The sequence below is a fragment of the Talpa occidentalis genome, unplaced genomic scaffold (assembly GCF_014898055.3).
Source record: "Talpa occidentalis isolate TD23 unplaced genomic scaffold, MPIMG_talOcc4v2.1 talOcc4.9, whole genome shotgun sequence".
In the NCBI taxonomy this organism is placed as follows: Eukaryota; Metazoa; Chordata; class Mammalia; order Eulipotyphla; family Talpidae; genus Talpa; species Talpa occidentalis.
This window is the reverse complement of record NW_023605305.1, coordinates 70,312,278-70,340,251: the sequence shown is the minus strand read 5'-3', so window position 1 is coordinate 70,340,251 and position 27,974 is coordinate 70,312,278. Positions and strand designations below refer to the sequence as shown.

Below are 27,974 nucleotides of genomic sequence, written 5' to 3'. Positions count from 1 at the left end.
GATCCGCGGGAAAAGGAGCGCGAGGCATGAGGTGCGTCTGGGGAGCAGGGCTACGGCAGCATTCGGCGAGGCGAGCACAAACCCGACTCCCGGGCAGAGATTCCCAAAGACCTAAGCGGTGGTGGGGAAGGCGTCAGCCTGGTCCGCGGAATGAATGAGATCCCAAAAGTGAAATAAACCACTGGGACACCGGACCAGCGGAGCGATCTGCGGGGGGCAGAGCCAAGGCGCACTGGGGCGGGGCCTGGGCGGGGCGGGGCCTGGGCGGGGCGGGGCCTGGGCGGGGCGGGGCCTGGGCGGGGCCTGGACGGGGCGGGGCCTGGACGGGGCGGGGCCTGGACGGGGCGGGGCCTGGGAGGCCGAGCCAGCGCGGGAGACCTCTCGGCGCTGAGTTCCCCCGCGCGACTGCCAGACACCATGGCCGCGGATCGGCGCTCCAAGGCCGAGACTCTGGCCCTGAGGCAGCGGCTGCTCAGGTACCGAGACGGTGGCGAGGCGGCGCGCCCACGCACGGCCAACGCGGAGCCAGCAGACTCCAGCCCCGCCCGACCTCCCCGGCCCCAGGTCCTCCGCCGCCCCCGCGCCGACCCGGCAGAGCCCTGGTCAGCCCGGCCGCTTCCCCCACCGCGTCCTCGCTGGGCCGCCAGCCTGCTCGCAAGCAGCTGCTCTCGAGCTCTTGGCAGCCTTTGCCCCCGCAGTCCGGAGCACCTCGCCCAGTGGCGACCCGCCAGCAAGGCCTGGACTTGGCCCGAGAATGACCCTGGAAGGAACCGAAAGTTCATTTCAGGGTGGGGTTGGGGGTCGTTTCACAGGCAACCTTAGAGAAAGCCCGCCCTTGACCTGTGAGGAGGGGTCTCCGTACAAGGGGCACGTGAGGCCGCAGCTGGCTGGACCGTGGGTCTCACGTAGCAGCAGGTCCACCTGGCTGGCAAGGGCCATTTAGGGCTAAAAGTCCCCAGCTAATAGGGGTGCCCTCCCTCACACCCATCCCAGCAAAGAGACACTGCCTTAGGGAGCCCCCCCTAAGCCAGTGGGTCTGGCTTGGTCACCTTGCCCCTACTCGCCCCCCCTCACCCCCCACCCAAGGGACCAATGTGTCCACATATGGAAATTAGGCTAAAATTACTTACGTTTTAGCGGTTTTCTTGCCCTATCCTTTTCCTCCTCTCCAGTCGCCTGTGGAATGGGAGGGTGAGGCAGGGAAGCACTATCTTGCCCTTCAAGCTTTTGTCCTTTCCAGAAAGGGTGGGGAAGGCCTTCTCCCTTAAGTCTTCAGTTGTGGCTGTCTACTCCTTGCCTGTCCCCACAGCTCCTCCTGCAGACTCTTTTTTCCTGAGGATCCTATTAAGATTGTCCGGGGCCAAGGGCAGTACATGTATGATGAACAGGGGAAAGAATACATCGATTGCATCAACAATGTGGCTCACGGTCAGTATCATGTCCCAGTCTGGTGGGGCAGGAGAAGAGCCCCAAGTCTGGGAACCTGGTCCAAGGGTGATCCTTAGGTTGCAGAGCTGTGGAGACAACTTGGGTGGGGCTGAACCAGCATCTGTGTGCAGAAGAGGCCCAGTCTTTTGGGTGTAGCGTTAGATGTTTCTAAGTGGTAACTATGCTAAATTGGGCAGAAGTCAAAAAATTGGGCAAGACTTGGAAATCTGGGGTCCAGTTCCCAGCCATGACCAGCAACAGAGCAGGACCATAGGCAAAAGCCAAGGGTCAAGCCCCAGTGCCGTCTCACATGCCAGACGAAGGAACTAAAGCAGGAATTCAGTTATCCAGATGGGGCCCACCAGAGCTGAAAAAAAGGGATTTCATGACTCAGCAGGCAATTTGGAGGTTAAAAGCAGGAACTCTAATCCTGGCTAGGTTCATATCCTTGCCCCTCCTCACCCCACTTTAGGGACTTTGTGATCTTGGGCAAGTTACTTAATTCTCTGTGCATCTGCAAAACAGATATAATACTAGGTATGCACCTCAAAGTATTTTGGAGGATTAAGTGAGTAGTGAGTTAATTTGTGTATCTTGCTTTGAATGTGCTTGGCATATAGTGTCTTAATAAATGTTCGCTGTTGTCATCATACCGACCCATTGATCGGCCAGTGTGAGCAACATTACCACAGGCATCCCTGATTAGTGAATTAAACCCATCAACAAGTGCTCTGTACCCCAAATCCCATGCCATCCCCTCTCCCCCCGACCCTGTTTCTCTCAAGGGAAAGGCCTTATGAAACTTCCTTTAAAAAAAAATGGGTTTTCTACCTAGGATTTCTACCAGAGAGCTTTTGCCTTCTGCCAAAATCTCTTTTCTAGATCTCCCTTTCTAGAACCAGCATCTCTTTTCCCTACCCCCATCTTCAGATTCCCTTTCCTCTCCACCTCTCCCTCCAGGTTCACAGATGGGGCCAGGGGGAGGCAGGGTGGGACTGGCTGAGCAGAGCTAATGTGTGATGGAGGGGGGCCTCTTCCAGTTGGGCACTGCCACCCTCTCGTGGTCCAAGCAGCACATGATCAGAACCAAGAGCTCAACACCAACTGCCGATTCCTACACGACAACATCGTGGATTACGCACAGAGGCTGTCCAAGACCCTGCCAGAGAAGCTCTGTGTGTTTTATTTCCTCAATTCTGGGTAAGTGGACTGCGGCCAGCCCCATCACAAGAACTGAGACGAAGATGTGGGTGTAGTATAATGTAGCCAAATGAGTGTTTACTCTAGAGAGGCAGCCCTCGCTGGGCTAGGTGACTGTGCAAACTTGCTGTAGACCCTAGTGCTTACTCTGTTGGATCTAGTTCCCTGGCCTTTTAGTAAGGAATGCCATTAACTCCCTCCCTGAGACAGCCTGTTGCTTTATTTCTGCTTTATGTACACAAAAGCACCTGGCTGGGGGCTACAGCCAAAATCCCTACCCTCAGCTGGTTGAGTAAGGACAGAAACATGAAGTCATTTTTCGAAGAAATACAAGATTACTAAAAGGGGCCTTTGTCTGGGGGGGATGTATAGGGTGTAATGAAGCACAGAAGCAGTAGCACGGACTGGCATGCTCTGTGAGGGTGAGGGAGGGCTTCCTTAAAAACATGGCATTAGACCATGAGCTCTCTAGGAGATAACTAAATGAGGAGTAAAGAAGGATGCTGCCCTGTCCGTCGGAATTGTTCTTGTCAAGGTTGGTCACCACACAAAACAGCCTGTGCAAAGGTCCTGCAGCATGGCACCCCAGCACATGTGAGGAACCAAAAGAAGCCAGCAAAGCTGGAGAGACGGTGCAAACCCACACTGGAGAGGGAGACAGTGTCCATCACACAGAATCTTATCTGCCAAGTGAGGAATCTGTTTTTATCATCGGAAGATTTTAATCAAGCAAGTGAGTCAGCAGGGCAGGCATGCACACCCTAGGGGCCAGTTCAGCCAGGTGACAGGTGGTGGTAGCTCATATTAGGAATAGCAGTGGAGACAGAAATGGCAAGGATGCTAGTTCACAGAACCCGGAGAGAACACTTCAACAAATCATAGGTTGTGGCATTGGGATTGTAGAGGTCAAACAACAGAAATGTATTTCCTCATCGTTCTGGAGGCTGGACAGCCAAGGTGCCCACAGGTTTGGTTTCTTTGAGGACTCTCTCCTTGGTTTACAGGTGGCCAACTTCTTACTGTGTCTCCACACAGCCTTTCCTCTGTGCATACACACCCCCGGTGTCCCTCTCTGTGTCCCAAACTCCCCTTGTTATCAGGACATCAATATGATTGGATTGGGGCCCATTTTAACTCATATCTTTGAAGGCTCTGTCTTCACAGTCCCATTCTGAGGTACTGGAGGGTTGGAGCTTCAACATTTGAATTTTGGGGGCACAATTCAGCCCATGACACCCCATTACCCATAGTAGAACTCGTCTGGTCCTCTTTTGGCACCCCGTTTCCATTATCCCAGTGATGTCTTTGCTTTGTTTTTTGGCTTTCATGGCACACACTAGAAGGTCAGGACTTGCCTGTTTTACTCACTATGCTTTCCCCAGCCCTTAGCGCAGAGGAGGCATTTGATAAATACTTACTACATGGATTTGAATGACTAACGTATAGTCTCCAGAGAACGTTCTTGCTGCTAGGAGGGCCCCTCCTTCCTTTTGGGTTTCTCTGTGGGAAGCAGGTAGCCAGGAGAGGAGTCCCTTGGGTGGCCATCCCTGCAGTGCTCACCTTCTCTGTTGTAGATCAGAAGCCAATGACCTGGCCCTGAGGCTGGCCCGCCGGTACACAGGACACTGGGATGTGGTGGTATTAGACCAGTAAGTGAGTGCCCCTCACCAACTTAGCTCCTCCAGAAGCTTGGGCCCACCATGTGTTGGAGATCTGTGAGGCTCTGACCTTGGATGCACTAGACAGGAGGGTGGAGGGGCCTGGACTGCTGAGGGAAGCATGAGGCAGTGGACTGGCCACTGAGGCACCCCACATATACCAAGGGTCCCTTTCCCCTGGTCCTGCCTTCTGGGAGAGCAGCATATAGGGAACAGAAATGCTTTGTAAGGATTGAGAGTTGGCCCCACAACATTTTTTGATATTAAAACTCTCCCCACTATAGCTCCCACATATTGAGCATCTGCTCTGCACAAGACCCAGGCCCAGGGGCTAGAGCATATGCCAAGTACGATTCAGAAAGCTTGGGTCAAAGGGGTTGACTGTATAGTGATCATGGCAGCTAGACTCTGGTGACAAGCATAAAGTACACAGATGTTGACGTGAGTCTGTAGAGCTATATAACATTATAATAAGCTAGTGTTACTTCAATTTAAAAAATCCATTACAACCCTGAAGGAGAGAAGAGAGAACTAACCCAGAGAGGGTGAATGACTAGCCACCATGTGAGTCCCCAGCCCTAGATTTGGGAGCTCCCAGATTTGAGTACCTCAGACTTGGGAGCTGTGTCAGAAAAGCTGATCTTCCCAGTGTGCCTCCTGAGGTGAGGAGGCTGTCATCTGGGCCAGGCAGGGAATATGCAGCCCTGGCCTGAACCCAGCCCCTTTCTCCTCCCCAGTGCTTATCACGGTCACCTGAGCTCCCTGATCGACATCAGTCCCTACAAGTTCCGGGACCTGGATGGCCAAAAGGAGTGGGTCCATGTGGTATGCACTGCCCAAGTGAGCAACAGGTCGGTGCCCGCCCCCCAGCCTTTGTGACAAATGCTGTCTCTCCCTTCAGGCACCCCTCCCAGACACCTACCGGGGTCCCTACCAGGAGGACCACCCCAATCCAGCTATGGCCTATGCCAACGAGGTGAAACGCATGGTCAGCAGTGTGCAGGAGAAGGGCAGGAAGGTAACTGCATCCACACGTGTCCAGTCCAGCGAACAGTAACTGTCACTTCCTCTGTTGCCACCCAGTGCTAATGCTAGGCAGCCCCCTCCTCCTTGGGAAGCCAGTAAGGGGCTATGTCCTGAGCACGGCAGGGATCCCAGGCCCAGACTGTGAGGGTGTGGCTGTGAAGGAGGGGCTGTGGAGGAGGTGCTGCCTGATTTCAGTCATAGGAGAGTAGGAGTTAGCCACCACAGGTGGGGTGGGGTGGGGAGTGCAAAAGGAAGGACATACCACATGGGTGCGGCCCGCATTGAGGTGAGGAGCCGCTGTGTGTGGGTCAGGCCGAGCTTGCAGGGGATGAACCTCCCAGCAGGCAGGACCTGTGTGCTGAGAACAGCTGGTGCTGTGCTGACGTCCCTCCGATCATGGGAGCCTCTCAAGGGTTTTCAGAGGGAGGGTAGAAAGACCAGGGGGTGCACTCAAATGAGGGCAGGTGATGTGAGGTTGGACCCAGAGCATGCAGGGGAGATGGGGAACAGCAGACAGGTGCCGTGTGAACCCTGGGAGAGCAGCGGCCATGGTGACAATAGAGGGAAGGCAATAAGCTTTTGGTGTGAGGCCCCCAGAAGGCCTTCCTGAGGGACTGGTGGCCAGGATATCGTAGACAGGCAGGCTTCCAAGGCTGATGAGGTCGGCCAAGTCAGACAAGGGCAGCTTGGCCTATGTTTTTCAGCAGCACTTACCAACCTTCCTTACATAAGACTGCTCTGGTGGCAGCAGGGGTGGGGGACCGTTTCCTACCCTATCACCCTCCCCTTGTGGCAGTAGTGGCCTCTGAAGTAGCCCCAAGGCAGAACTCAGCTTGGAAGTCACAGCCGTAAATGAAAAGCATCCTTGAAGAGTTTTAGCGGGACAGTGACCAGCCGTTTGGATGCAGGCGTCACCCTGGCAGGCAGTGGAGCGTGGACTGAAAGGCTAGATGGCCTCTGCAGGTGGCCGAGGCTGAAGGTGGATGCAGCAGTGTTGGGTGGAGGGAAGGGGGTACAGAGATGTTACAGAGTGGGGTCCAATGCTGTGCTGATAGAAGCAGGAGCCAGATTTCTGTCCTAGGAAGAAGGCACAGGAGTGGTGCAGGTCACCAGATGGAGGGACAGGGAAGGAACAGACTTGGGGGGGGGAAAAAAAACACTGGGCCCATCTGAGGCCTGCTAAGTACAAGGGGTCTGGAGGGATCCAGGTGGTGAGATCTGGTTTGAGGCCTGAAAGAAAACTGAGTCACAGACTTCAGATGCTATGTGAGCCAGAGAGAGGCCAAAGCGATGGCAGTGACTCATCCTGTTTGGCACCAGTTCTGAGGCAGCACTGGCAGAACACTTGCCACTCAGCACCCCCACCATGGTGTTCCCGACATCCCATCTGTCCCATCTCATCCACAGATTGCCGCCTTCTTCGCTGAGTCTCTGCCCAGTGTGGGCGGGCAGATCATTCCCCCTGCAGGCTACTTCCCAGAAGTGGCAAAGTGAGTAGGTGGGAGAGGATGCCCCAGGGAAAGCAGGACTGGAGGGGCTTCCCAACCTATGTTCCAAATTCCAACCTCAGCCTAACCTGTTTGCCCCTGAAGAAATAGTGGGCCCACCTTCCTTCGGCAGAGTGAGGATTCAGTCCAGACTCCGGGGCTAATCCCTCACTGCCATTCTCCGTCAGCTGTCTGTCCTCTGCACAGGCACATCCGCAGGGCCGGAGGGCTCTTTGTTGCGGACGAGATTCAAGTGGGCTTTGGCAGAGTGGGCAAGCACTTCTGGGCCTTCCAGCTGCAGGGGAACGACTTTGTCCCAGACATTGTCACCATGGGCAAGTCCATTGGCAATGGTCACCCTGTTGCCTGCGTGGCCACAACCCAAGCTGTGGCAAAAGCATTTGAAGCCACTGGCGTCGAGTACTTCAACACGGTGAGTGAAGCCTCCGAAGCTGGGAGCACTGAGCCCCCACAGACTCCTAAGGTGCTGTCCAGGGTGGGGTGCAGCAGGTCAGAGGGAAAAAAAAACAAAGCCTCTTCCGAAAGTAGCACTAATCCAAAAGCTGCCACAAGAAATCATGTCTTATGAAATATGTAGAAAGAACACAAACTTCCCCTTCTCCCTCCCAGCAGAAGCTGCCCACTGTGCTGGGTGCTGACTCCAAAGAGCCAGAGGAGGCATGGCTCCCTGTCCTGGGCATAGAGCTGAGGGCTTCCCTAAGTGAGGGTCCCTGTGTTGGCATGTTGAATGGGTGGGTGAGGGGAGCAATGTGGTCACCGGGGGCGTCTCTGTAAAGAGCTGAGGGTCTGGACTGCTCCTGAGTGCAGTGAGGAACCATGGAAGGGCTTTAATCTGGAGTGACAAGACCTGAAACACATTTGGGAAGGACCTCCAGCAATTAGTATGGAGAAAGAACTGGAAGACAGACTGTTCCACGCAGGAGAGGGGGAGGTCTAAATCTGGGTGTGGGGAAGAAAAGGAAGGAACAGAGTTTTGTGGGGCAGAACTCACTGGGACTTCCCAAAAAAGAGCCAGCTTGAACTGGGGACTGGAACATGTCAGGATTTGCAAGGTGGCCAAGATTTGGCCGAGAAGGTCATAAGGGGTGAAGGCTGTGCCTCAGCGACCTGTCACGCTAGGCTCAGGTGACAGAGCCTCTGTCCTGGACAGGTTCACTTTCAGGGAAGGCAGCCTTATAGACATGGCCACAGTAGCATGGAAAAGGGCTGAGCCAGTTTAGCGTGTTCACAGCTGAAGACGGGATACCAGGCAGGAGGTAGAGGAGGGGTGCAGGACACGCTGTGGAGGCTAAGTCCTGGGAGCTAGTTCTAGAGGATAAGGAGGAATTATTCCTGTGAGGAGCATGGAGTGTGTTGTATTAGGTGAAAGACAAACAGCCTGATGAAGCAGGATGCTAATTCTTGTTGCTTTATCACTCTTGAAGTGCGCATAGTTAGATTGTTCCATCCTTGGTTCAGAACGACTCCTTCTGTGTCCCTGCAAAGCCCTCATCGATTTCACCAATATTTTAAGCATCTAAGAAACCATCATCCCAAATGAAAGTTAGGACCTTGACAATAACCTATCCATTTGGCTGTCCTCCCACCCCAGGTAACCATCACTCTGACTCCCATGTTCATTAATTATTCTAGTTGTATGTTACTCCCCCAGAGCTGACTTCTTTATAACTGCAAGTTTGTGCCTTTTGACCACCTTCACTCATTTTGGCCCCACCTCTATCCTATCACATCCAGTCTCTAGCAATCACCAGTGGGTTCTCCATATTTATAGAGTCCAGGTTTTTGTTTGTTTTAGATTCTACACATAAGTGAGATCATATGATATTTGTCTTTCTCTGACAAGATATTTAGGCATGTTGTCACAAATGACGACATTCCTTTCTTTTTATGACTGAATAATATTCCATTGTGTGCACATGTGTACATGTATACACTTTTCCTTTATTCCTTCACCCAACAGTGCACACTTAAGTTGTTCCCGGGTCTTGGCTGCTATAAATAATGCTGCAGTGGACATGGGAGTGCATATACATCTTTTTGAGTTAGTGTTTTCATTTCATTTGGAAAATACTCAAAGTAAAATTGCTGGATCATATGGTTGGTTTGTTTATTTTTTTTAATTTTGACAAACTCCATGCTGTTTTCCATAGGGGCTGTGGTCAGTGTGCATTCCTACCAACAGGGCATGAGGGTTCCCTTTGTCCCACACCCTTGCCTGTGCTTATTTCTTGTTTTGAAGATAGCCACTCTCAGGCTGCAAGGTGATCATGCTGTGGGTTTTATTTGTATTTTCCCAATGACTAATGTTGAGCACCTTTCATGTACCTGTTGGACATTCATATGTCTTTAGAAAAGTGTCTATTCAGATCCTTTGCCCATTTTTTAATCATATGATCTGGATTTGTTTTTATTGTTATTGTTGAGTTGTAGGAATTCTTTAAATATTTTGGATATTAGCCCCTTATCAGACACATGATTTGCAAATATTTTCTCCCACTTGGTTGATCCTTTTTTTGTTGTTGATGTTTTCCTTTGCTGTGTCGAAGTTTTTTTTTAGTTTGATATATCCCTGCTTGTTTATTTTTGCTTTTGTTGCCTTTGCCTTTCATATCAAATCAAAGAAAATTATTGCCAAGTTGATATCAAGGAGCTTACCACCTGTGTTTTCTTCTAGGAATCTTATGGTTCCAAGTCTTACATTCAGGTCTTTAATCCATTTTGAGTTAACATTTTCGTATAGTGTAAGACAGTGGTTCAGTTTCATTCTTTTGCATGTGACTGTCCAATTTTCGTGGAATTCGATCTTTCATCACGTGAAATAAGATTTTCCATTCCTAATAATGATTTGTGTCTTAAATTTTATTTTATCTGCTTTTACAAACCTATTCCAGCTTTCTTTTGGCTAAAATATTCCTTATAATGTATTTTTCTACCCTCAGACTTTGTGTGTGCTCATGTTTTGTGTATTTCTTTTAACCTGTTTTTATGTAGAAGTTGTTATTTTCTACCTATATCTGTTATATTTGACTTTAAAGTGATGACTTTAGACAATTTAAATGTAACTAACATCTGGCCCTCTGTGATGGCCTAGGGTTTAAGTCTCACCACTACCACCACAACAGCCCACCGTGGTGGTCTGAGTTCCACCAGCCAGGGAGCTAAACCACATGGCGCAGCAGACCTCGCCTGTTTTGCCTGCTGCTCCCCTTAGTAGTATCTTTCAGTAAATTTGCCTGTTCTGCTCCCCACTCTGTCTCTGGTGAATCTTCTCACCCCCTGCCCGGTCTTCTAAACAAAAATAAATGAAATCTTTAAAAATAATAATTAATTAATGTAACTAACATCTTCATTATCATTTCGGTTTCTCATACTCTTCTGTCTCTTTTAGTCCTTCCTGTTTTAAGGATCTTACAAATACTTCACCCCAAATTATTTTCAATACCAGTTTTCACGTGGCAAACTTTCTAAGATCTTGTATGCCTACAAATAATTATATTGCACTCTCATGTTTAAATATTTTAGCTTAATATAAAATCTATGTTATTTTCTTCAATAACTTTATTTTTCTTTTAAGATTTATTTATGTGTACAAGAACTGGGGTATAAGCCAGAGGTGTGGGGTGAAAGGATTCACCAGAGACAGAGCAGGGAACAGAACAGGCAGATCTACTGAAATACACTGCTGAGGGGAGCAGCGGGTGAGACAGGAGAGGTCTGCTGTGCCATGTGGGTCACCTCCCTGGCTGGGGATTGAACTAGTACTGCAGTGGCTGCATATAGCTTCATAGGTTGCGTCTTAACTCCTTGTGCCACCAGGGAGGCCCCTATTTCCTTCAATACCTTCAAAAGTATATTCCATTGTTGCTTTGTACGCAGTGTTGCTATTGAAAAAACTGAAGTCACTGATTGTGTTTTAGTTATGAACTTCATATGCCATAAAATTTACTCTTTCCAATACCAGTTCAGTGGATTCAAATTCAAGTACAATTCAGTCATTTTTAGTATACTCAAACAAGTTGTATAACCATCACTGCTGTTGTAATTCCAGAACATTTGCATCACCAAAAAGCAAACCCTACACCCACTAGCAGCGGCTCCACGCTGACCTCTGTGCAGGCCCTGGCATTTAGCTTTCTGTCTCCACAGATTTGCCTGTCTTGCCATTTCATATAAATGGAATCCTTCAAGACATGACCTTTTGTATCCAACTTCTATCACATAGTATAATGCTTTCTCTTTTTTTTTAAGATTTATTTATTTATGTATACAAGAACTGGGGTACGGGCCAGAGGTGTGGGAGGTGAGGGGATTCACCAGAGACAGAGTGGGGAACAGAACAGGTGGACTGACTCAAATACACTGCTGAGGGGAGCAGCAAGCAAGACAAGAGAGGTCTCCTGCACCATGTGGGTATCTCCCTGGCTGGGGATCGAACTCATGCTGTAGAGGCTGCAAGCAGCTTCACAGTACTGTGCTTAACCCCTTGTGCCACCAGGGAGGCCCACATACTATATTTTCAAAGTTTGTTCATGTTATGGCATGAAGCAGCACTTAATTCCTTTTTATGGGTAATATTTTACTCATGAATATATCCTGTTTTATTTATCCATTCTTCAATGAATGAAAATTTGGATTGTTTCCACATCTTGGCTATTACAAATAATGCTGCAGTGAACATTTGTGTACATGGCTGTGTGTGTGTATATATGTTTTTATAATAGATTTTCAGTTCTATTGAGAATATACCTATTAGTGGAATTGCGGGGTCATGTGGCAACTCTGTTTGACCTTTTGAGGAATGACAGACTGTTTCCAAATAGCTGTTTCCAAGACCAACCCATGCCCACCAGCAATATATAAGGATTCCAATTTCGCTATATTCTCTCCAGTACCTGTTAATTTCTGTCCTCACAGCCATCCTAGTGAGTGTGAAGTTGCATCTCATTTTTAATTTGCATTTCCCTCATGGCTAATGATGGATGTTAAGCTTCTTTTCATCTGCTGTTGACCACTGGGTTGTATTCTTTGGAGAAATGTCCATTCAAATCATTTACCCATTTTTTTAAATTGGATTATATTTTTAGTGTGAAATTGTAAGAATTCTTTATGTCTTAAATACCAGATCCTTCTCAAATACATAATTTGTAAATATTTTCCTCCATTCTATCTGGATTGTCTTTTCACTTTCTCGATGTCTTTAAAGATTGATTTATTTATACATACAAGAACTGGGATGTAAGCCAGAGGTGCAGAGGGAGAGAGGATTCACCAAAAAGAGTAGGGAGAGGAACAGGCAGATCCACTGAAACACACTGCTGAAGAGAGCAGCAGGCAAGACAGGAGAGGTCTGCAGCGCCATGGGGGTGGCTCCCTGGCCAGCCAGGGATCGAACTCATCTAACTGGTGCTGCAGTGGCTGGCCATAGCTTGACAGCACTGTCTGTAACCCCTGCACCACCAAGGAGGCCCTGAAGTTTGTTTTTCCCACCACCACCCCATATAGCCCTTTGACTGTTTTTCTCTCCCCTCTCCTTCACTTCTTTTTTTTTTTTTTTCAAAGATTTATTTATTTATTTATGCACACAAGAACTGGGGTACAGGCCAGAGGTGCGGGGGGTGAGAGGATTCACCAGAGACAGAGTAGGGAACAGGACAGGCAGATGTACTGAAATAGTCTGCTGAGGAGAGCAGCGGGCGAGACAGGAGAGATCTGCCGCGCCATGTGGAATTCTCGCTGGCCGGCCAGGATCAAGCCCACACTGCAGAGGCTGCGGACAGCTTCACGGTGCGGCGCTCAACTGCCTGCGCCACCAGGGAGGCCCTATGGCCACTTGTTTTTTAAGTGTTTCACTTTGCCAAATTGTCCGTTATGTAAATGTCCAATATTTGTCTTTGTCATTCTGACAAAGACAGACAATATTTGTCTGTCATTGCTTAACTACACGTAATTCCCTTCAACTCCTTCCATTTTGCTGTAAATGGCTGCATTTCATCTTTCCTTATGCCTGAACAGTATTTCATTGTGTGGATATTTCTTGAACCAGTCCTCTGTCAATCAGCACTTAGGTGGCCTCCATGTCCTAACTGCAGTAAACACTAGAGCATGTAGTTTTTTGAGTGGAGAGTTTCAATATTTGGACAGATGTCCAAGAGTGGGATTGCTGAGCCATACACCATTTTTTGTTTTTTAATCCAGATCGATTTCCAGAATGGTTACACCAGTTTACATTCCTACCCACAGTATTGTGTGGTTCTTTTTTCTCCACTTCCTCTCCAGCACTTCCTGGTTGTTGTTGTTTTTGTTGTTTTTTTTTTAATATGTGCCATTCTCAATGGTATATCTCATTGTGGTTTTAACCTGCATCTCCCTTATTAAAAATAAAGATCAACATTTTTCCATATCTATTGGCCTTTTGGATATCCTCTTTGGTGAATTGGCCAGATATGCTGCCCATTTATTAATTGGGTTGTTTTTTATAAATCATGGGGTTTAGGGCCTCCCTGGTGTGGCAAGGGGTTAAATCGCAGCACTATGAAGCTATCAGCAGTTCGATCCCTGGCCAAGGAGGTGACCCACATGGCACAGCAGACCTCTCCTGTCTCGCCCGCTGTTCCCCTCAGCAGACTATTTCAGTACATCTGCCTGTTCTGCTCCCCACTCTGTCTCTGGTGAATCCCCCAACCTCACCTCCCACCTCTGACCTACACCCCAGCTCTTGTATGCATAAATAAAATAAATCTTAAAAAAATTAAAATCTTGGGTATTAGCTCCTTGTCAGTCATGTAATGTGTAAATATTTTCTCCCATTCAGCAGTCCTTTTAATCTATTTATATTTTCTTTCACTATGTAAAAGCTTTTTAATGAGATCATCCCAATTGTTTATTTTCCTTGCCATAGAGGTTGAGTATTCAAAAACATGTGTATCACTGATGTTGTGAACATTGCCAATGTTTCGTTGAAGCACAAGTTTTTAATTTTGATAAAGTTCAGTTTATTTTTCTTTGGTTATTTGTGCTTTGGACTCATATCTAACCATTGCCTGATCAAACAACATGAAGATTTCATTTTGTTTTCTTCTAAAATTATACAGTTTTAGCTCTTACATTAAGGTCTTTGATCCATTTTAACCCCTTTTTGTGTCAGGTATGAAGTAGCAGGTAAGGTAACTGGAGTCTTTTGCACATGGCTATCCTGTTGTCCCAATACCATTTGCTGAAAAATGTTCTCTTATTGAGTGGTCTTGGCACCCTTTTCAAGAATCAATTGATCATAAATGTATGCATTTTGTGTACTCTTGATTTTGTTCCATTGATTAGTTGATCTTTCCTCAGCTGCACAGTCTATTTTATTAAGATATTATTTATTTTTGCATAGAAGAATGGGGGTGCAGGCCAGAGGTGCAGGGATTGAGAGGATTCACCAGAGACAGAGAGGAGAACAGAACAGGCAGACTGACTGAAGTACACTGCTGAGGGGAGCAGTGGGTGAGACAGGAGAGGTCTGCGCGCCATGTGGGTTTAGCTCCCTGGCTGGAGATTGAACTCCGGCATGAATAGTGATAGCACTGAGGCTTAACCCTTAAGCCACCAGGGAGGCCCCTGGGCAGTCTAGACTGTTACAGCTTTGCAATGTTTTGAAATCAGGACGTGAGTCCCAAAAAGTGAGAAATGCTTGTGTATTGTGAACTGATCACTACAATAAGTCTTACATCCATCACTAGTTATTTTTTTTCTTGTAATAAGAATTTTTAAGGCCTGCTCTCAGCAATGTACATGATAGTTGTTACTGACAATAGTCCCCATGCTGTACATTTCACCCGTGTCTTTTTTTTTTTTTTAAGATTTATTTATTTATACAAGCACTGAGTACAGTCAGAAGCGCGGGAGGGTGAGAGAATTCACCAGAGCCAGAGCGGGGAGCAGAGCAGGCAGAAGGACCGAAGTACACTGCTGAGGGGAGCAGCGGGCGGCAGGAGAGGTCTGCGCGCCATGCGGGACCCTCCTCCAGTGGCCGGGGAGCAGCCGGGGATCGAACTGGCCCTGCAGAGGCTGCGGGCAGCTTCGCAACCCAGCGCTCAACCGCTGCGCCACCGGGGAGGCCCTGTGTCTTATTTTTTTAATAACTAGAAGTTTGTATCTTTGATCACCTTCACGCATTTCACCCACCTTCCTGTCTTTTGATGGCTTGTTAAGTCTAGGTATGGAACTCATTAGTTTATTCTATTGGAGTTCATTGAGCCAATTGGATATGTAAATTGTTCTTGGATTTTTTTCGCTAAATCAAATTTGGGAAGTTTTTTTTTTTTTTTTTTTTTTTTTATTTATTTTATTTGTTTGTTTATACATGCACTGGGTACAGTCAGAAGCGCGGGAGGGTGAGAGAATTCACCAGAGCCAGAGCGGGGAGCAGAGCAGGCAGAAGGACCGAAGCACACTGCTGAGGGGAGCAGCGGGCGGCAGGAGAGGTCTGCGCGCCACGTGGGATCCTCCTCCGGTGGCCGGGGAGCAGCTGGGGATCGAACCGGCGCCGCAGAGGCCGCGGGCAGCTTCACAACCCAATGCTCAACCGCTGCGCCACCGGGGAGGCCCAAATTTGGGAAGTTTTGATCATTGTTTCTTCTATTCTTTCTCCCCTTTTTCTGGGACTCCCATTTGGTATATGTTCACATCCACTGTTGTGCCCCACAGACCTCTGACGCTGTGTTCAGTTTTTTGTTTTCTTTTCTCAATGACGTATCTTCAAGTTTTGCTCATTCTTCCTCTGCCTGCCCAAATCTGGAGTAAAGCCTCCTCTAGTGATTTTTTCATTATAGTTCTACTTTTAACTCCAGAATTTCTATTTGGTTTTTATCATTTCTGTCTCTTGTTTGATATTCTGTATTAGGTGATACATCATTTTCATAATTTGCTTTTTAGTTCTTTAGATGATATGGTTTCCTTTAGTTCTTTTGACATATTTATAACAGCTGATTTAAATCCTTATGTAAGGACTTTAGATAGGGTTTCCTTGGGGATTGCTTCTCCCACACTCCACCCCTATATATGGACCATAGTTTCTCCTTTCTCTGTACATTGCATAATTTTCTGTTGAAAATTGTACAATTTAGGGGCCTCCCTGGTGGTGCAGGGGGTTAAGACGCAACCTATGAAGCTATCCACGGCCACTACAGCACGAGTTCGATCACCGGCCAGGGAGCTACCCACATGGCGCAGCCGACCTCTCCTGTCTCACCTGCTGCTCCCCTCAGCAGTGTATTTCAGTCACTCTGCCTATTCTGTTCCCTGCTGTCTCTGGTGAATCCTCTCACCTCCACACCTCTGGCCTGTACCCCAGCTCTTGTATCCATAAATAAATCTTTTTTTAAAAATTGTACAATTTAAATAATATAATGGACCTCCCTGGTGGCCTAGGAGTTAAGTCTCAGCACTATCACCACTTCAGCCTGAGTTCAATCTCCAGCCAGGGAGCTACCCACATTGCACAGCACACTGCTCCTGTCTTGCCCGCTGTTCCCCTCAGCAGTATATTTCAGTAGAGCCACCTGTTCTGCTCCCTACTCTGGCTCTGGTGTATCCTCTCACCCTCTACACGAAAATAAATAAAAACTAATAAGTAGATAAATAATGTGGCAACTTTAGAAATCATATTCCCTCCCCATGGTTTATTGTTGTTGTTGCCTATTTGTATTGTTTTTTTTTTCTGAACTAATTCTGTAAAATCTTGTGTTCTTTGTCATGTGTCACTGTATTAGCCTAGTTGCTTAGTGGTCATCTGATGATTAGACAGAAATCTCAACTGTCTGGAAGTGAGAAATCTCTCAGCCTTTGACAAGGGGTACTGGGTGCACGTTGGGGCATGCCTTCAACTCTCAGCCACATGGTTTACACCTCCATCTCAACCCTTACTTCCTCCTTCTTCAGAGCTTCAAGGTAGCCAATGGTGAGAGCTCAGGGTTTTCTGGGCCTTTCCTAAATATGTACATAGCACTGGGCATGAGCATAGCCCTATGCATATGCATGGCTTTCTAGATTCCCAGGATAATGCTTTTTTTCATTTCCTTTCTTTTGTTCCTCTGGAGTCATCTTGAGGGAAGACCTTTCTATTATGCTTGTTTGGCATCTTGGCTAAGTCATGATTCTAAACCAAAGATGTTATTAGTAGGTAGATACTCACATTTTAAGGAGTTCACAGTTATTGATAGTAAACAATAAGCAGCCTCAAACCAGCCTGTGTCCATCACACACAATTTATTTTGGACATATCAGAAAGCTGTCTTATAGTAGAAACACCTAGGAAGCGTCGTGTGATCTCAGGTATGAGATTTTCAAGATGGTCTACAGGATGCCAGTACTCACCCATTATAATGGCTGCAATTAAAAAGACTCACAATTCCAAATGTTTTTGAGAGTGTGGAATTGGAATTTCATAATCTAATGGTGTGTTTGTAATGTCTCTACCACTTTGGAAAGCAGTCTCACAGAAAGCAGTTTCACAAAAGTTAGCCATACTTTTATCATACAACCCAGTAGTTCCACACCAAATGAGAATGTATGGTTACGAAAAGACTTGTCAATAAATGTTCGTAAGTGCTTTATTCATCACAGCCAAAAATCAAAATAACCCAAGGTTCCATCAACAGGAGACTGGGTGAATCTGTGGTATGCCCATACAATGGAATACTATGCAGCAATAAAACTACTGAAATACACAATATTGATACATTTCCAAAACATGCTGAGCAGAAGCCAGGCACCAAAAGGCCCATATTCTGTGATTCCATTTATATGACAGTCTGGAAGAGGCAAAATTATATAGTGACAAAAGCAGGTCCACTGCTGCTTTTGAATGACATTTTTAAAATATGCAGCTGATTGTATTATACTTCAGTAAAATTGATTTTTTAAAAAACAGTTAAAAAGGTCTACAAGAGCCACCCTTGATGGTGACTCTAAACACAGGTTCCCCTATGGACACCGGCAGGGCCAGGTAAGGGCAAATGAGTCAAAGCATTGAGAGTGCCTTGTGGGCACAGCCCAAGCCCAAGCGGCCAGATAAGCTGGGTTTGTGAGAAATATGGTTTCGTGTGGATTCTCTTATTTTAAAATGTTAGCACCTAATCCAAAACTTATAATGGGCAGCTCTCCTCCCTGCCCACCTGTGACTATGCAGCAGTCTTTTTTCCTTTCTCCTTTTGCTAATAAACCTGTCATTTAAAAATGTTCAAAAAAATAAACCTTTTAACATGCCACACAAGCTAAGCAAAATGAATCCAAAGCTGCATGCACCCTAAAATGTGCCACAGGCTCAGAAAGTTGAGCCATGAACTGTGTGAATCAGTGGCTTTTCTTGGGTGTGGCTTTGGCATGCTGCTCTTGACCCTCCTTGAAGGGGGTGGTAGAAACCAGTCTGATGCTATGACTCTGTACCATGGGCCCTAAATTACTTGACAATACACCAGTTGCGGGAATGCACAGCACACCCTCTCTCCAGCTCTCTTTGTGGCCCCTGGAATTCCTAACGTGGATTACAGTCACAGTAGCACCTGGAAAAGCAGGACAGCCCACAGGGCCTCAGGGGATCCCCATTTACAGCTGAGCACTGAAGGGTTCAGGCCAATGCTCTTAAAGTGCCCCTAGGATGTGTGGCACTTGCTGCCTTCACCCTCCCTGGGGATGCTCTGCTGGGCACCTGACATGCCTTGTCCCCTGGCTCAGTTCGGGGGGAACCCAGTGTCCTGTGCTGTGGGCCTCGCTGTCTTGGACGTCCTGGAGAAGGAGCAGCTGCAGGCTCACGCTGCCTGTGTCGGCAGCTTCCTGATGAAGCTCCTCGGGCAGCAGAAAGCCAAACATCCCATCATCGGGGACATCAGGTGAGGCTCTGAGCCAACAGTCACCACTGCCAACCCAGCACCTGCTGGGCTCTGGAGTGGTATCTTCCTTCACCTCCTCACCCCCTCATTGGCGGGAGTTTTTATCTCCACGGAGGAACTGAAACACTGCACTGTGACAGCGCCAAGATAATTGCTCCAGAAAGGGCAAAAGCCAGCCTTCAAACTTAACTTTCAACGGCCCCCCTCCTCCACTTCCTCATCACAGTTACTTTCTGAAACTGTTTCCCACCCTCCAGGGGTCCCTACTACTCTCAGCCTCCCTAGGAGGCCGAGGTAACAATTCCCAGTGAACTTTTCAATGGGTGTTTGGCTAAGACCAAGGACTATGGTCCTCAGGCCTGGCCTGAGATGCCACCTTCTGTTCCAGGGGCGCTGGGCTCTTCGTTGGTGTGGATCTGATTAAAGACAAGGCAACAAGAACACCAGCAACTGAAGAGGCCGCCTACTTGGTATCCAGGTACTTTTTTCTTGAAACATGTCTTTGCAGTACCTCTCCTTTCGCTGTTACCAGGCATTGCGCCCAAAGGGGGTGGGCTTCAGAGCCTCTGGGGGGACGGGGTGGTGGGAACAGCTTAATTGTGCATCCCAACCACTCTGCACATGGAGAAAATGGCCCACCAGGCCTGGATCCCCAGCAGCACCAATCAGACCCAGGCTGCCTAAGAGAAGCACTTCTCCAGAGCCTCACTGGGGTCTATATGTAGCACTCCCCACCCCCATTCCCAAAGCAATGGGTTTTAGGGGTGGCCAAGACTCAGATGCCCCAGCACTTTTCCTGTTTTGCTTATTCTCACTTGGCAGGACCCGAGCCTTGGGGCCTTCCCCTCCTGGCATGATTTCTTTTTTGTCTTCTTTCCTAACGCCTGTTACTCCCCTCCTCTTCTACCTCAACTTCTAAGATGTATATATTCTTGCTCAGATTGTAAAGTGGACTGTTCTGAATTCAGTTTAAAAAAAAAAAAACCCCAGACATGTTATTTGAGACTAACCCTAAGTGGCCCTCAGTCTCCATGGCCTCTACTAGTTAGGCACAGCCACCACCTCACCCTCCTTTCCAAAAGCTTGCAAGTCACGGACTCAGTAATCCACTAGGGACTTACAGAAACCAAGCTGGAGATGTCCCGCCAATCACACTGCTAGGCAGTGGCAGAGCTAGCTGGATGTAAAGTCCAGACCTTGTTCTAGCAGTGGCCAGTGCCAGGCAGAAAGGGAGCACAAGGCAAGCTAAGGACATGCCCCAAATTGGGAGGCATGTGTGGTCATTAGTGTGTAAAGTCTTATCAGAAGCCCCACCACCACCACCCCAAGGACAAAGTAACTTCCTGAAGTGCCAATGAGCCTCCGACAATGATAATGGTGAGTAGGGTAGTCTTCCCAAAAAGAACTTGAAATTAAAACTGGTTAGTGCCACCTGAGATTACAAAATAACCTAAGGGTAAGGTGCAGAATCAGGTTGACAGGGAAGTTACTGCTCTACATGTGCAAATGGTAGGCATCTTCCACCCAGAGTAAACCGTAGGTGTCACATGAGCCAGACTTAAGTGAGAAATGCAGGAACCCTTACTATCCACATTGGTGCCCCCATGTGGCTCGAGATGAGGCAAGGCCCCACCTCAGGTGCAACAGGCTTAGCACCGGGTACTAGGCACCTCAGGCTGGGGCCGCAAGAGGATTGTGTAGGCATGAGAGGTACAATGGTGTGTCCTGGTATGAACTGGCCTATGATCGGCTTTGAGGGCAGTGTGGCTGAAGCTCCAACCATGAGGCCAAGGTCATGTGAAGGGTCCTTGGTGGTACTTACAGGCTGAAGGAGAACTTTATTTTGTTGAGCACTGATGGCCCCGGGAAGAACGTGCTGAAGTTTAAGCCCCCAATGTGCTTCAGCCTGGACAACGCAAGACACGTGGTGGCAAAGCTGGATAACATCCTGACAGTTAAGTAGTTCATTTATCTCTGGAGCCCACCCAGAGTATGCCCTGGACAGTGTAGGGAGCAGCAAATGAAGAGAATCCTCCTTTCTGTTCTTGCCTGTACCTGGGAAAAGCTTCCTAAGTCAAGTAAGTCCCAAATGTATTGTGAGTATGGAGACCCCTGTGTTCTTAACCCTCCCTTGAAAGGTGGCAGGACCCTCATGGCTATATTTGAAAGTAGGATCTTTAGCTACTAAAATGAGTTTTGCATCCAGGACTGTTGACATGCAAAATGAGTGCTCTTCACATTTCCAATCCCCCAGAGAAAGCTTAAGTCAACCCAATTCAACTTGCCTGTGCACTAACAGACTGCTCAGTGGGGGGGCCCTAAATAGGCCAAACCCCTTCTCATGGTAGAGATCAGAGAAGCCCGCCCCCCCCCCCCACACACACACTCTCTCTCTCTCATCCCAGCTCACTGGAGATAAGAGGGGCCCAGTCCCTGTTAACAATTGGAGTTGGCACAAGACCTGCTTGGGGAAAGGAATGAATTTTCAGTGAGCCTGGGGGAGGAAAGAACTAGGGGGGCTTGAGGTCTTCAGCAGAGGCAAAAAGGTTGAAATCTAATTATCTTTTTTCAGACATGGAAGAAAAGGTGAAAAGTTGTGAGACGCTGAGGCTAGAGCCAGGAGGCAGCCCTGGTCCTTTAGGTGAGTGGGCCTATGCCTCTTGCTCTTGAGACCCTTGCCATCAACATGGCTCTTTACTCCTCTGCAACTCAAGCTTCCCTCTCCCATAAGCCAGCTTGTTCAATACTGGCTCTAGCTAGCCCCAGGGCTCATCCCCATCAGAAATACTTGCAAATGGACCGCAAGGAATGGCCCCTATGACATTGCCCCACCTTGCTGGGATCAACAATCTCATTTCCCTAGGCCAAATCAGGTTTTCCCAAGCACCCCATAGTCACACTGCCCCGGGGACAGTAACCCTCAGTTTACTTCCTGCATAGCTGCCTGACACCTCCAGCATTTTCTCTAAAAAAATTAAAAGTCCTGGGCAGAGCAGAGTCAAGAAGGTCATGGAAGGTACTGGAGGGCTTTCCAAAATGATCAGCAGCCTCAGTTCAGCCCCGACCGGGCCAAGCTGAGTAAAAGCTTGATGCAGGAGGTGGCCCCAGCACCCGGAGGCACCTAACACCCCCTGTTCATAGCATACCCCACACTCACCCAGGTTTGGGGGTTTTTAAATTTTTATTTCAAAAGCTTGGATAGCTTCAATATCCAGGTCGTGGCAAAATCAGGACACGTGTAAAATACCTTACAATACATTAGATTCCCAAAAGGTACCAAAAAGTACAGTAAAATTAACACTTCCATTACAGGAAATGTATGACACAAATAATATAAAATTAAATGGTGAAAAAAAGGTGACACTGGTTTCCTAAGATACAGTTTTACTCTTTACAACCAGGGTCCACAGGTCCAGGCTGCAGAGCGGCAGCGGGAAGCAGACCCTCCAATCTGGTTCTGGGTAACCTGTTACTAAAATTAGCCCATATTGCCGCTCGGGACTGAGACCCACACGCTGCCTAAAACTAGAGCTCTGGAAATAGTAAACAGGAGAGTGATTTCCAAGGGGAAAATTTTAAATAAGATGCACATGGGATAGGCCATAGAAAGTTTGCCAAGTTAAATTTGGTACATAATTGTTTGTGTTCACTTGATATCCAAACAAAGCGTGTGCGGTCAGCTGGGCACTCCTGCAGAAGCCTCAGTATGGCTTGTAGTTATTCTGGTGGCCACCGCGTCGCTGGCTCTTCCCGTAATTTGTACTACCCTGACCTAGGGACAAGAACAATGATGATAGCAGCTACAACTTACTGAATATTTACCCCTGTGCCAGGCGCTTGACATGCATCCTCGTCGGAGCCAAGATACTTTCCCCACCTTCTGATACCCGTAAGCTCAAGAGGTCAAATTTCATAGCTCCAGTGACCGAGCCAGGCCACAAAGCCCAGCCTGTCAGACTCCAAAGCCCCTGCTGCCAATGGCCCCTGCGCTGTCTGTCCTGCCTCCCGGGTGGGTGAGCGGATGGGGCCTCCCTCTCTCCTACTTACTGTAGTCGTAGCCGGGGCCGTAGCCGTAATAGCCATAGGGCGAGTAGTCGTAGCCGCCATAGCCGGGCCCGTAGCCCTGCTGGTAGCCGTAGCCCTGGTTCCAGTAGTTGCCGTAGCCCTGATTCCAACTCTGACTCTGACCTGTGGGGGGAGCAGGGCACAGGGGCCCATGGACCATTTAGCACACGCAGGAGCTAGGATGGAGGAAATCCTGCCCTTTGGGTGGCGGGGTTACTATGGCAACTGAGGTAGAAATCAAGGAATTGCTATCATAGTATAGAGGGCCTGGGTCCAGCTCTGTACCTGAGACCCGAGCAAGGGATCAGAGGTCAGACAGAATAGGACAGAACACTAACTTTGCTCCAGACCAACGAGGCAGCAGCTCACTCACTGGAATCACCCTGATCACCACCACCCCCTTTCCCTGGCAGCTTGGCCTTGATAAGGATGGAGTTCAGGCTTTGGAGTCAGAGGGGCCTGGGACCAAAGGAGGTAAAGCGCCTGGCACAGCCCTACATTGTGCCCACCCCACCCACGGGTGTACCAAGACTCAGGACTGCCATAGAGCCAAGCACAACCCGTTGTACCTCCCAACCTTGAGCGTGTAGCGCAAAGGACCCCTCTGCCCCATGACCCCAAGCCACACAAGAAACTGGCTCTTCCATTCCAAGCAGCAACAGCACCTCAGCCCAAGAGAACCATTGTGGCTCCTGCCCACCTGATCCATCAAGCACCAGGGGCCAGAGAGCCCCCAAGACAGGCAGAGCAGCTCCATGCAGGCAGGGCAACAAGACCCATGTTCATCTGGGTTCTACTCACCTCCACTTCCGCCACCGCCACCACTGCCACGGTTTCCTCGGTTGCGGTTACCGCGACCCCCAGAACCATACTGCTGCTGCTGATAGACCTCTTTGGGCTGGGCCACCTTGATTTCACACTGAAAAGTCAAGAGGACAGTGGGTCAGGGACCATGCACAGACCCTCACTGATGAACAACCCTCACTGATGAACATTCAGATGGCAGATCTGGCCCATCACTTCAAAACCAAAATATGCTGGGGTGGGAAGTCACATCAGGCTAGCAACTCTCAGCACAACCGAAACCTAGATGGACAAGCCTCACACTAGGGCCTTTCTGCTGTGGGCAGGTGACATGTCAAAGTGGAAGACGACCAATGACACCCAGTCCATTGTATTTAGACCGCACCAAGTGGCAAGACTGATGCTACATTGTCCTACTGGACAAGGGAATCAGATGGTTTTCTGGATGAAAAAGCCTTATGGGATAAGGAGGCTTTCTAACTCTTTTTTTTTTTTTCTTTTATAGAAGAAATGAAGCATCCCACCACCCAGTAAATCCACCTCTGCTGACCCTGACCTCCATCAAGTCAGCCCAAGCAGGGCTTGCCTGGGGCCATGCTGCAACCCCATCCTCTTTCAACACTGATCACTGTTGGGATGGGCCAGCTATCTGTCCCCTCAGGGTCCAGAATCAATTATTCTTTTGCTCAAAAATCTGCCTTCTATGAGTGGGTGTAGGCTGAGGAACCTTGCCAGAGCTCCTACTTCTATAAACCAGAAATGTATTTTCCAAGAAATTCCTCAACAGCTATCTACCCCCATTAAGGACTGCAGTGAAACATACTGGCTTACTCCTATAAAAAAACAGAAAACATTTTCTCTCTTGTTGAATTAAAATGCTGACTACAGCCAGCCAGACACACACTAAGATCTACTACCAGCAGATTAACCAAAACTACCCCATAGGCTCTCTCTGCGCCCTTTTCATGTTATAGCACAGCAAAGTGTACACTAAGGTTAACAACAGATCACCATCTTACCCCCCCCCCAAATTAAAAAGGGTCCTACCCTGAATCCAAATCTTAATTCTCAGCAGGACTGAGGCTTCCAGGAGTCTCACCCTACCTATCCCACCTTATCTGACTGCCACTCCTGCTCAGACAGGGTCTGCCACACCCTGCAATGGCCCCACCCTCAACTCCCAACTGCCTCTTGGCCACCTGGTGATCTACATGAACTACTTTCTTCTAGAGTTCAGAGAGGAGATACCAACCTCTCGCTCTACTCACTTCAAAGCAAAACCACCCCTTGATTTAAACTGCCCAGGGCTGTGGGAGTTCTTTGGGAAGGATCTCTGTCTGGATGTGGGTTTATTAAACAAGTACCCAAAGAAGTTGGAAATAAAGATGTTGTGGCAAACAGAGACAGGAAAATATGCAACATTGTCCATAGAAGACAAATACAGCAATCAGTAAATGACATTAGTTCTAGAATCTTCTGAAATCTTAACTGCAGGCCTTATACACCTTGGGCTCTAATTCTAGGACACTGTGACCGCTAGCTTTAAGTGAGGACTCAAAGAGGCTGTTAAACATGCTCTAAAACAGATCAAACATACTACGCTCTCTCCTGCCTCACATCTGTATCTACTGTCATTCCTACCAAGCAAGGAGTTCCTGAAAGGATAGGGCCATTTCCCCTAATCAGAGCAACAATCTCTGCATCACACAGGCTATGCTGGAGAGCTCTTGCAGGCAGCCCCACCCCAAACCCACACTTTCAAGTGCCAGCTCTCCACCAGTTGGCCAGGCATCAGAGCCAAGGACATTACCTTGCTTCCACTGATGGTATGGAACTTTTTCTCCAGAACTTTTTTCACAGGTTCCTCTTCTTTGAAGGTGATGAAGACAAAACCCCGTCTCTTATTTGACTTAGGATCCATTGGAAGTTCAATGGCCTCGATCTGTAAACACAGGAAAAGCTCAGTACCAGCGCCCACCCCCTACCTATGGCTTAAAAGGAACCCACAGAGGAAAAAACCCAGAACCTGAGAGGGTGAAAAAGAAACCTTGCTGAAGGCGCCAATCAGTCAGAACTGCCAAGGACCAGACGGACCTCAGGTGAAGGGTCACTCACCTCCCCAAACTCGCCAAAATATTCTCTAATCTTCTCCTCAGTGGCTTCAGGATTCAGACCCCCCACAAAAATTTTCTTTACCGGATCCTTCTTCATAGCCATGGCCTTTTTAGGGTCAATGACTCGGCCATCCAATCTGTGCTCCTTCTGGTCCAGTACCTATAGCAACAGCAGGAAGTTGGATTCTAACTCAGCAGAACCACCCTGGAATAAAGCCCTTCTTTTGGATCCACAACCTCTAACACAGGTACACAGAAAGAAACCTTTCAAATCTTGCACCACCCTGAACTATCAATCCAATTTTCTGCAAACTTTAAATAGAGCTGGTATTTGCAAATGCCAATAACCACCCCCCACCCAGCCCTTGGCCCCATGCTGTAGGCTCTCTTCCTGGGCAGGCAGTCCTAGATTAAGTAAAACAGTATCCAGAATAGACACAATGAGATAACATATATGAACTATCACCAGCCCATCCTCACTCCAATTAATCTGTATTCATAATCCCTCCAAAAACAGGAAAATTCCGAACCTCTACTTTTCCCAAAGAACTCCCCACATGCAGAACACAAACTTATCAAGTTCTAAGAATGTCACCTCTTAGGCACAGAGACCACTGGTAGAAAGTAGTCTGGCTTACCTTCTCCACACTGGCTGCGTCTTTGAAAAGGATAAACCCAAACCCTCTTGACCGGCCAGTGTTGGGATCCATTTTTATTGTACAGTCAACGACCTCTCCAAATTTGGTAAAATAATCCTTTAGGTCCTTTTTGCTGGTATCCCAGCTCAGGCCACCAACGAACATTTTTCTGAAATGACAGGGTGAGACACATGGCAACAAGTCTTGTAAGAAAGCTGTGGCTTTGGAAGGGCTGGCACCGGCCAACTTTCCCTAAACAGTAATAAAGTCACCATCGGGAACAAAGGTCCTAAGAGTTCCACCTTTGGAAGATGTTAGCTCTCCAATACCCTCCCAAATTCAAGTAGCTTCATGAGACTTTGCAGCCCACGACTTGGAGGAAAAGGAAAGGTAACCTCTCCAGGGGTCTAAGACCTGAGCGCACACTAATAGCAGCAGTTTGCCTAGCAAACCACGTATCAAAAGCCTACGGTCCCTGCAGTCTTCACCACCTCCGCGAACTCGGAGTTCTCAAGGAACTCGAGATTTCCGGGGGCCGAGACCGCGTTCAGCCCGTGACTCCGCCCTCGGCAGGAGGCGGAGGAGGGAGGGCGCGACCGGGTGCACGCCAACTCCGCCCACGCAGCCCCGCGCCGCCTGACACCCGGTCCGCCCGGGTCCGAGCGCGGGGCCGTTCCCGGCCGCCACCCCCAGCCCCACGCGACCGGCCCCGGGGCGGCGCCAAAGTCCCCGCAACAAACTCCTGCAAACTCCAGCGCGGGCGGCTGGCGGGCGCCGCGGAGCCGGGCGGAGGGCCGCAAGCAGGCCCCGGCCACCCGCCCCTCCCCCCGCCGCGTGGCGCCAACAAAAGGCGGCCCCGGAACAAAGGCGGCGGCCCCGTCGGCCTGCGGCCGCACCTACCCCGCGTCTTCCTCGTTCTTGCTGGCGTTTATCTGGTCGCCCTCGGCGCCGTTCTGGTTGCCCGTCGGGGGCGCCGCACTCCCGCCTCCAGCGCCCGTCGCGGCCCCCGAGCCGGCCCCGGCCGGTGACTCGCCTTCGGGGGCGGCCTCGTGCCCGTTCTCGGTGGCGCCCGTAGTCTCCATGGGCTGCTCTTCACCCGCTTCCGACATGCTAGGCCGGGAGGCGGCGGCTCCTGCAATGAGCGGCCACATGCGGTCAGGCCCGCACGGTTCCCGCCCCGGCGGCCGCCCGCCGCCCGCGGGCCCGGCCGCTCACTCACCTCGCCGCCGATGACGCCGCGGGGCCCGCTCGTCCCCACCCGCCGGGAAGGCGCCGCGACTTGGCCGCGCTCACGCTCGCGCTGTCGGGCCTCGCCTCCGCCCGCTGACGGAGCCGCCGAGACCTCGCGCCCTCCTCCTCGGCCGCCGCGCCGAACCCACTAACCCAAAAGCTGGCTCGGGCCCGCGCGGTGCCGCTGCCTGACAATGCCGACTCGTGGCGCTCTTTATAACGCCGGAGCCAAGCCCACCTCGCAACAAGATGCATGCTTATTGGCTGCGTCCTCACATCATTCAACCCTGCACCGGCGTCCTATTGGCCGCAGGGTCTCGCGCATGCTAGAAGCGGGCGGGCTTTGTCCTCATTTTAGAACCGGCGCGAGTAGGGTCCTTTATCGTGGCTACCCGGGGCCGGGCCTGATCGAGGCCTCCTCTCGAGCTGCCGG

General features: G+C 49.2%; 2 protein-coding genes across 5 annotated transcripts; one reads left to right on the top strand and one right to left on the bottom strand.

The window, feature by feature from the left end:
* Positions 1-24,971, top strand: PHYKPL (5-phosphohydroxy-L-lysine phospho-lyase). 3 transcript variants are annotated; one of them, XM_054690812.1, is made up of 12 exons: positions 378-476; positions 1,310-1,428; positions 2,469-2,628; positions 4,203-4,277; positions 5,024-5,111; positions 5,188-5,304; positions 6,720-6,802; positions 7,007-7,232; positions 18,536-18,690; positions 19,079-19,168; positions 21,263-21,331; positions 24,065-24,971. In XM_054690812.1, exons 1-11 carry the CDS (start codon positions 418-420, stop codon positions 21,288-21,290), a joined length of 1,200 nt encoding a protein of 399 aa, XP_054546787.1. In that variant the 5' UTR covers positions 378-417; the 3' UTR covers positions 21,291-21,331; positions 24,065-24,971. The 3 variants fall into 3 exon arrangements, with proteins under 3 accessions (XP_037357117.2, XP_054546787.1, XP_054546786.1); XM_037501220.2 differs by lacking the exons at positions 378-476; positions 21,263-21,331; positions 24,065-24,971 and adding exons at positions 1-31; positions 20,515-21,054; XM_054690811.1 differs by lacking the exons at positions 21,263-21,331; positions 24,065-24,971 and adding an exon at positions 20,515-21,054.
* Positions 21,853-27,752, bottom strand: HNRNPAB (heterogeneous nuclear ribonucleoprotein A/B). 2 transcript variants are annotated; one of them, XM_037501221.2, is made up of 8 exons: positions 27,531-27,752; positions 27,212-27,443; positions 26,312-26,480; positions 25,675-25,833; positions 25,370-25,501; positions 23,557-23,674; positions 22,738-22,878; positions 21,853-22,462 (listed from the first exon to the last, which is right to left on the bottom strand). In XM_037501221.2, the coding sequence occupies exons 2-8, from the start codon at positions 27,418-27,420 to the stop codon at positions 22,392-22,394; spliced, it is 999 nt and encodes a 332-aa protein (XP_037357118.1). In that variant the 5' UTR covers positions 27,421-27,443; positions 27,531-27,752; the 3' UTR covers positions 21,853-22,391. The 2 variants fall into 2 exon arrangements, with proteins under 2 accessions (XP_037357118.1, XP_037357119.1); XM_037501222.2 differs by lacking the exon at positions 22,738-22,878 and having other exon boundaries at positions 27,531-27,732.
* Positions 27,753-27,974: the final 222 nt, after the last annotated feature.

Coding starts and splice junctions, on each gene's coding strand:
- PHYKPL (XM_054690811.1), top strand. CDS start 418: ATGGCCGCGGATCGGCGCTCCAAGGCCGAGACTCTGGCCCTGAGGCAG. Junction 5,112..5,187: donor AAAAGGAGTGGGTCCATGTG/GTATGCACTGCC, acceptor CTCTCCCTTCAG/GCACCCCTCCCAGACACCTA. Junction 18,691..19,078: donor CCCATCATCGGGGACATCAG/GTGAGGCTCTGA, acceptor CTTCTGTTCCAG/GGGCGCTGGGCTCTTCGTTG.
- HNRNPAB (XM_037501221.2), bottom strand. CDS start 27,420: ATGTCGGAAGCGGGTGAAGAGCAGCCCATGGAGACTACGGGCGCCACC. Junction 26,481..27,211: donor AAGAACGAGGAAGACGCGGG/GTAGGTGCGGCC, acceptor CTGTCATTTCAG/AAAAATGTTCGTTGGTGGCC. Junction 22,463..22,737: donor CGGCCCCGGCTACGACTACA/GTAAGTAGGAGA, acceptor TCTTGTCCCTAG/GTCAGGGTAGTACAAATTAC.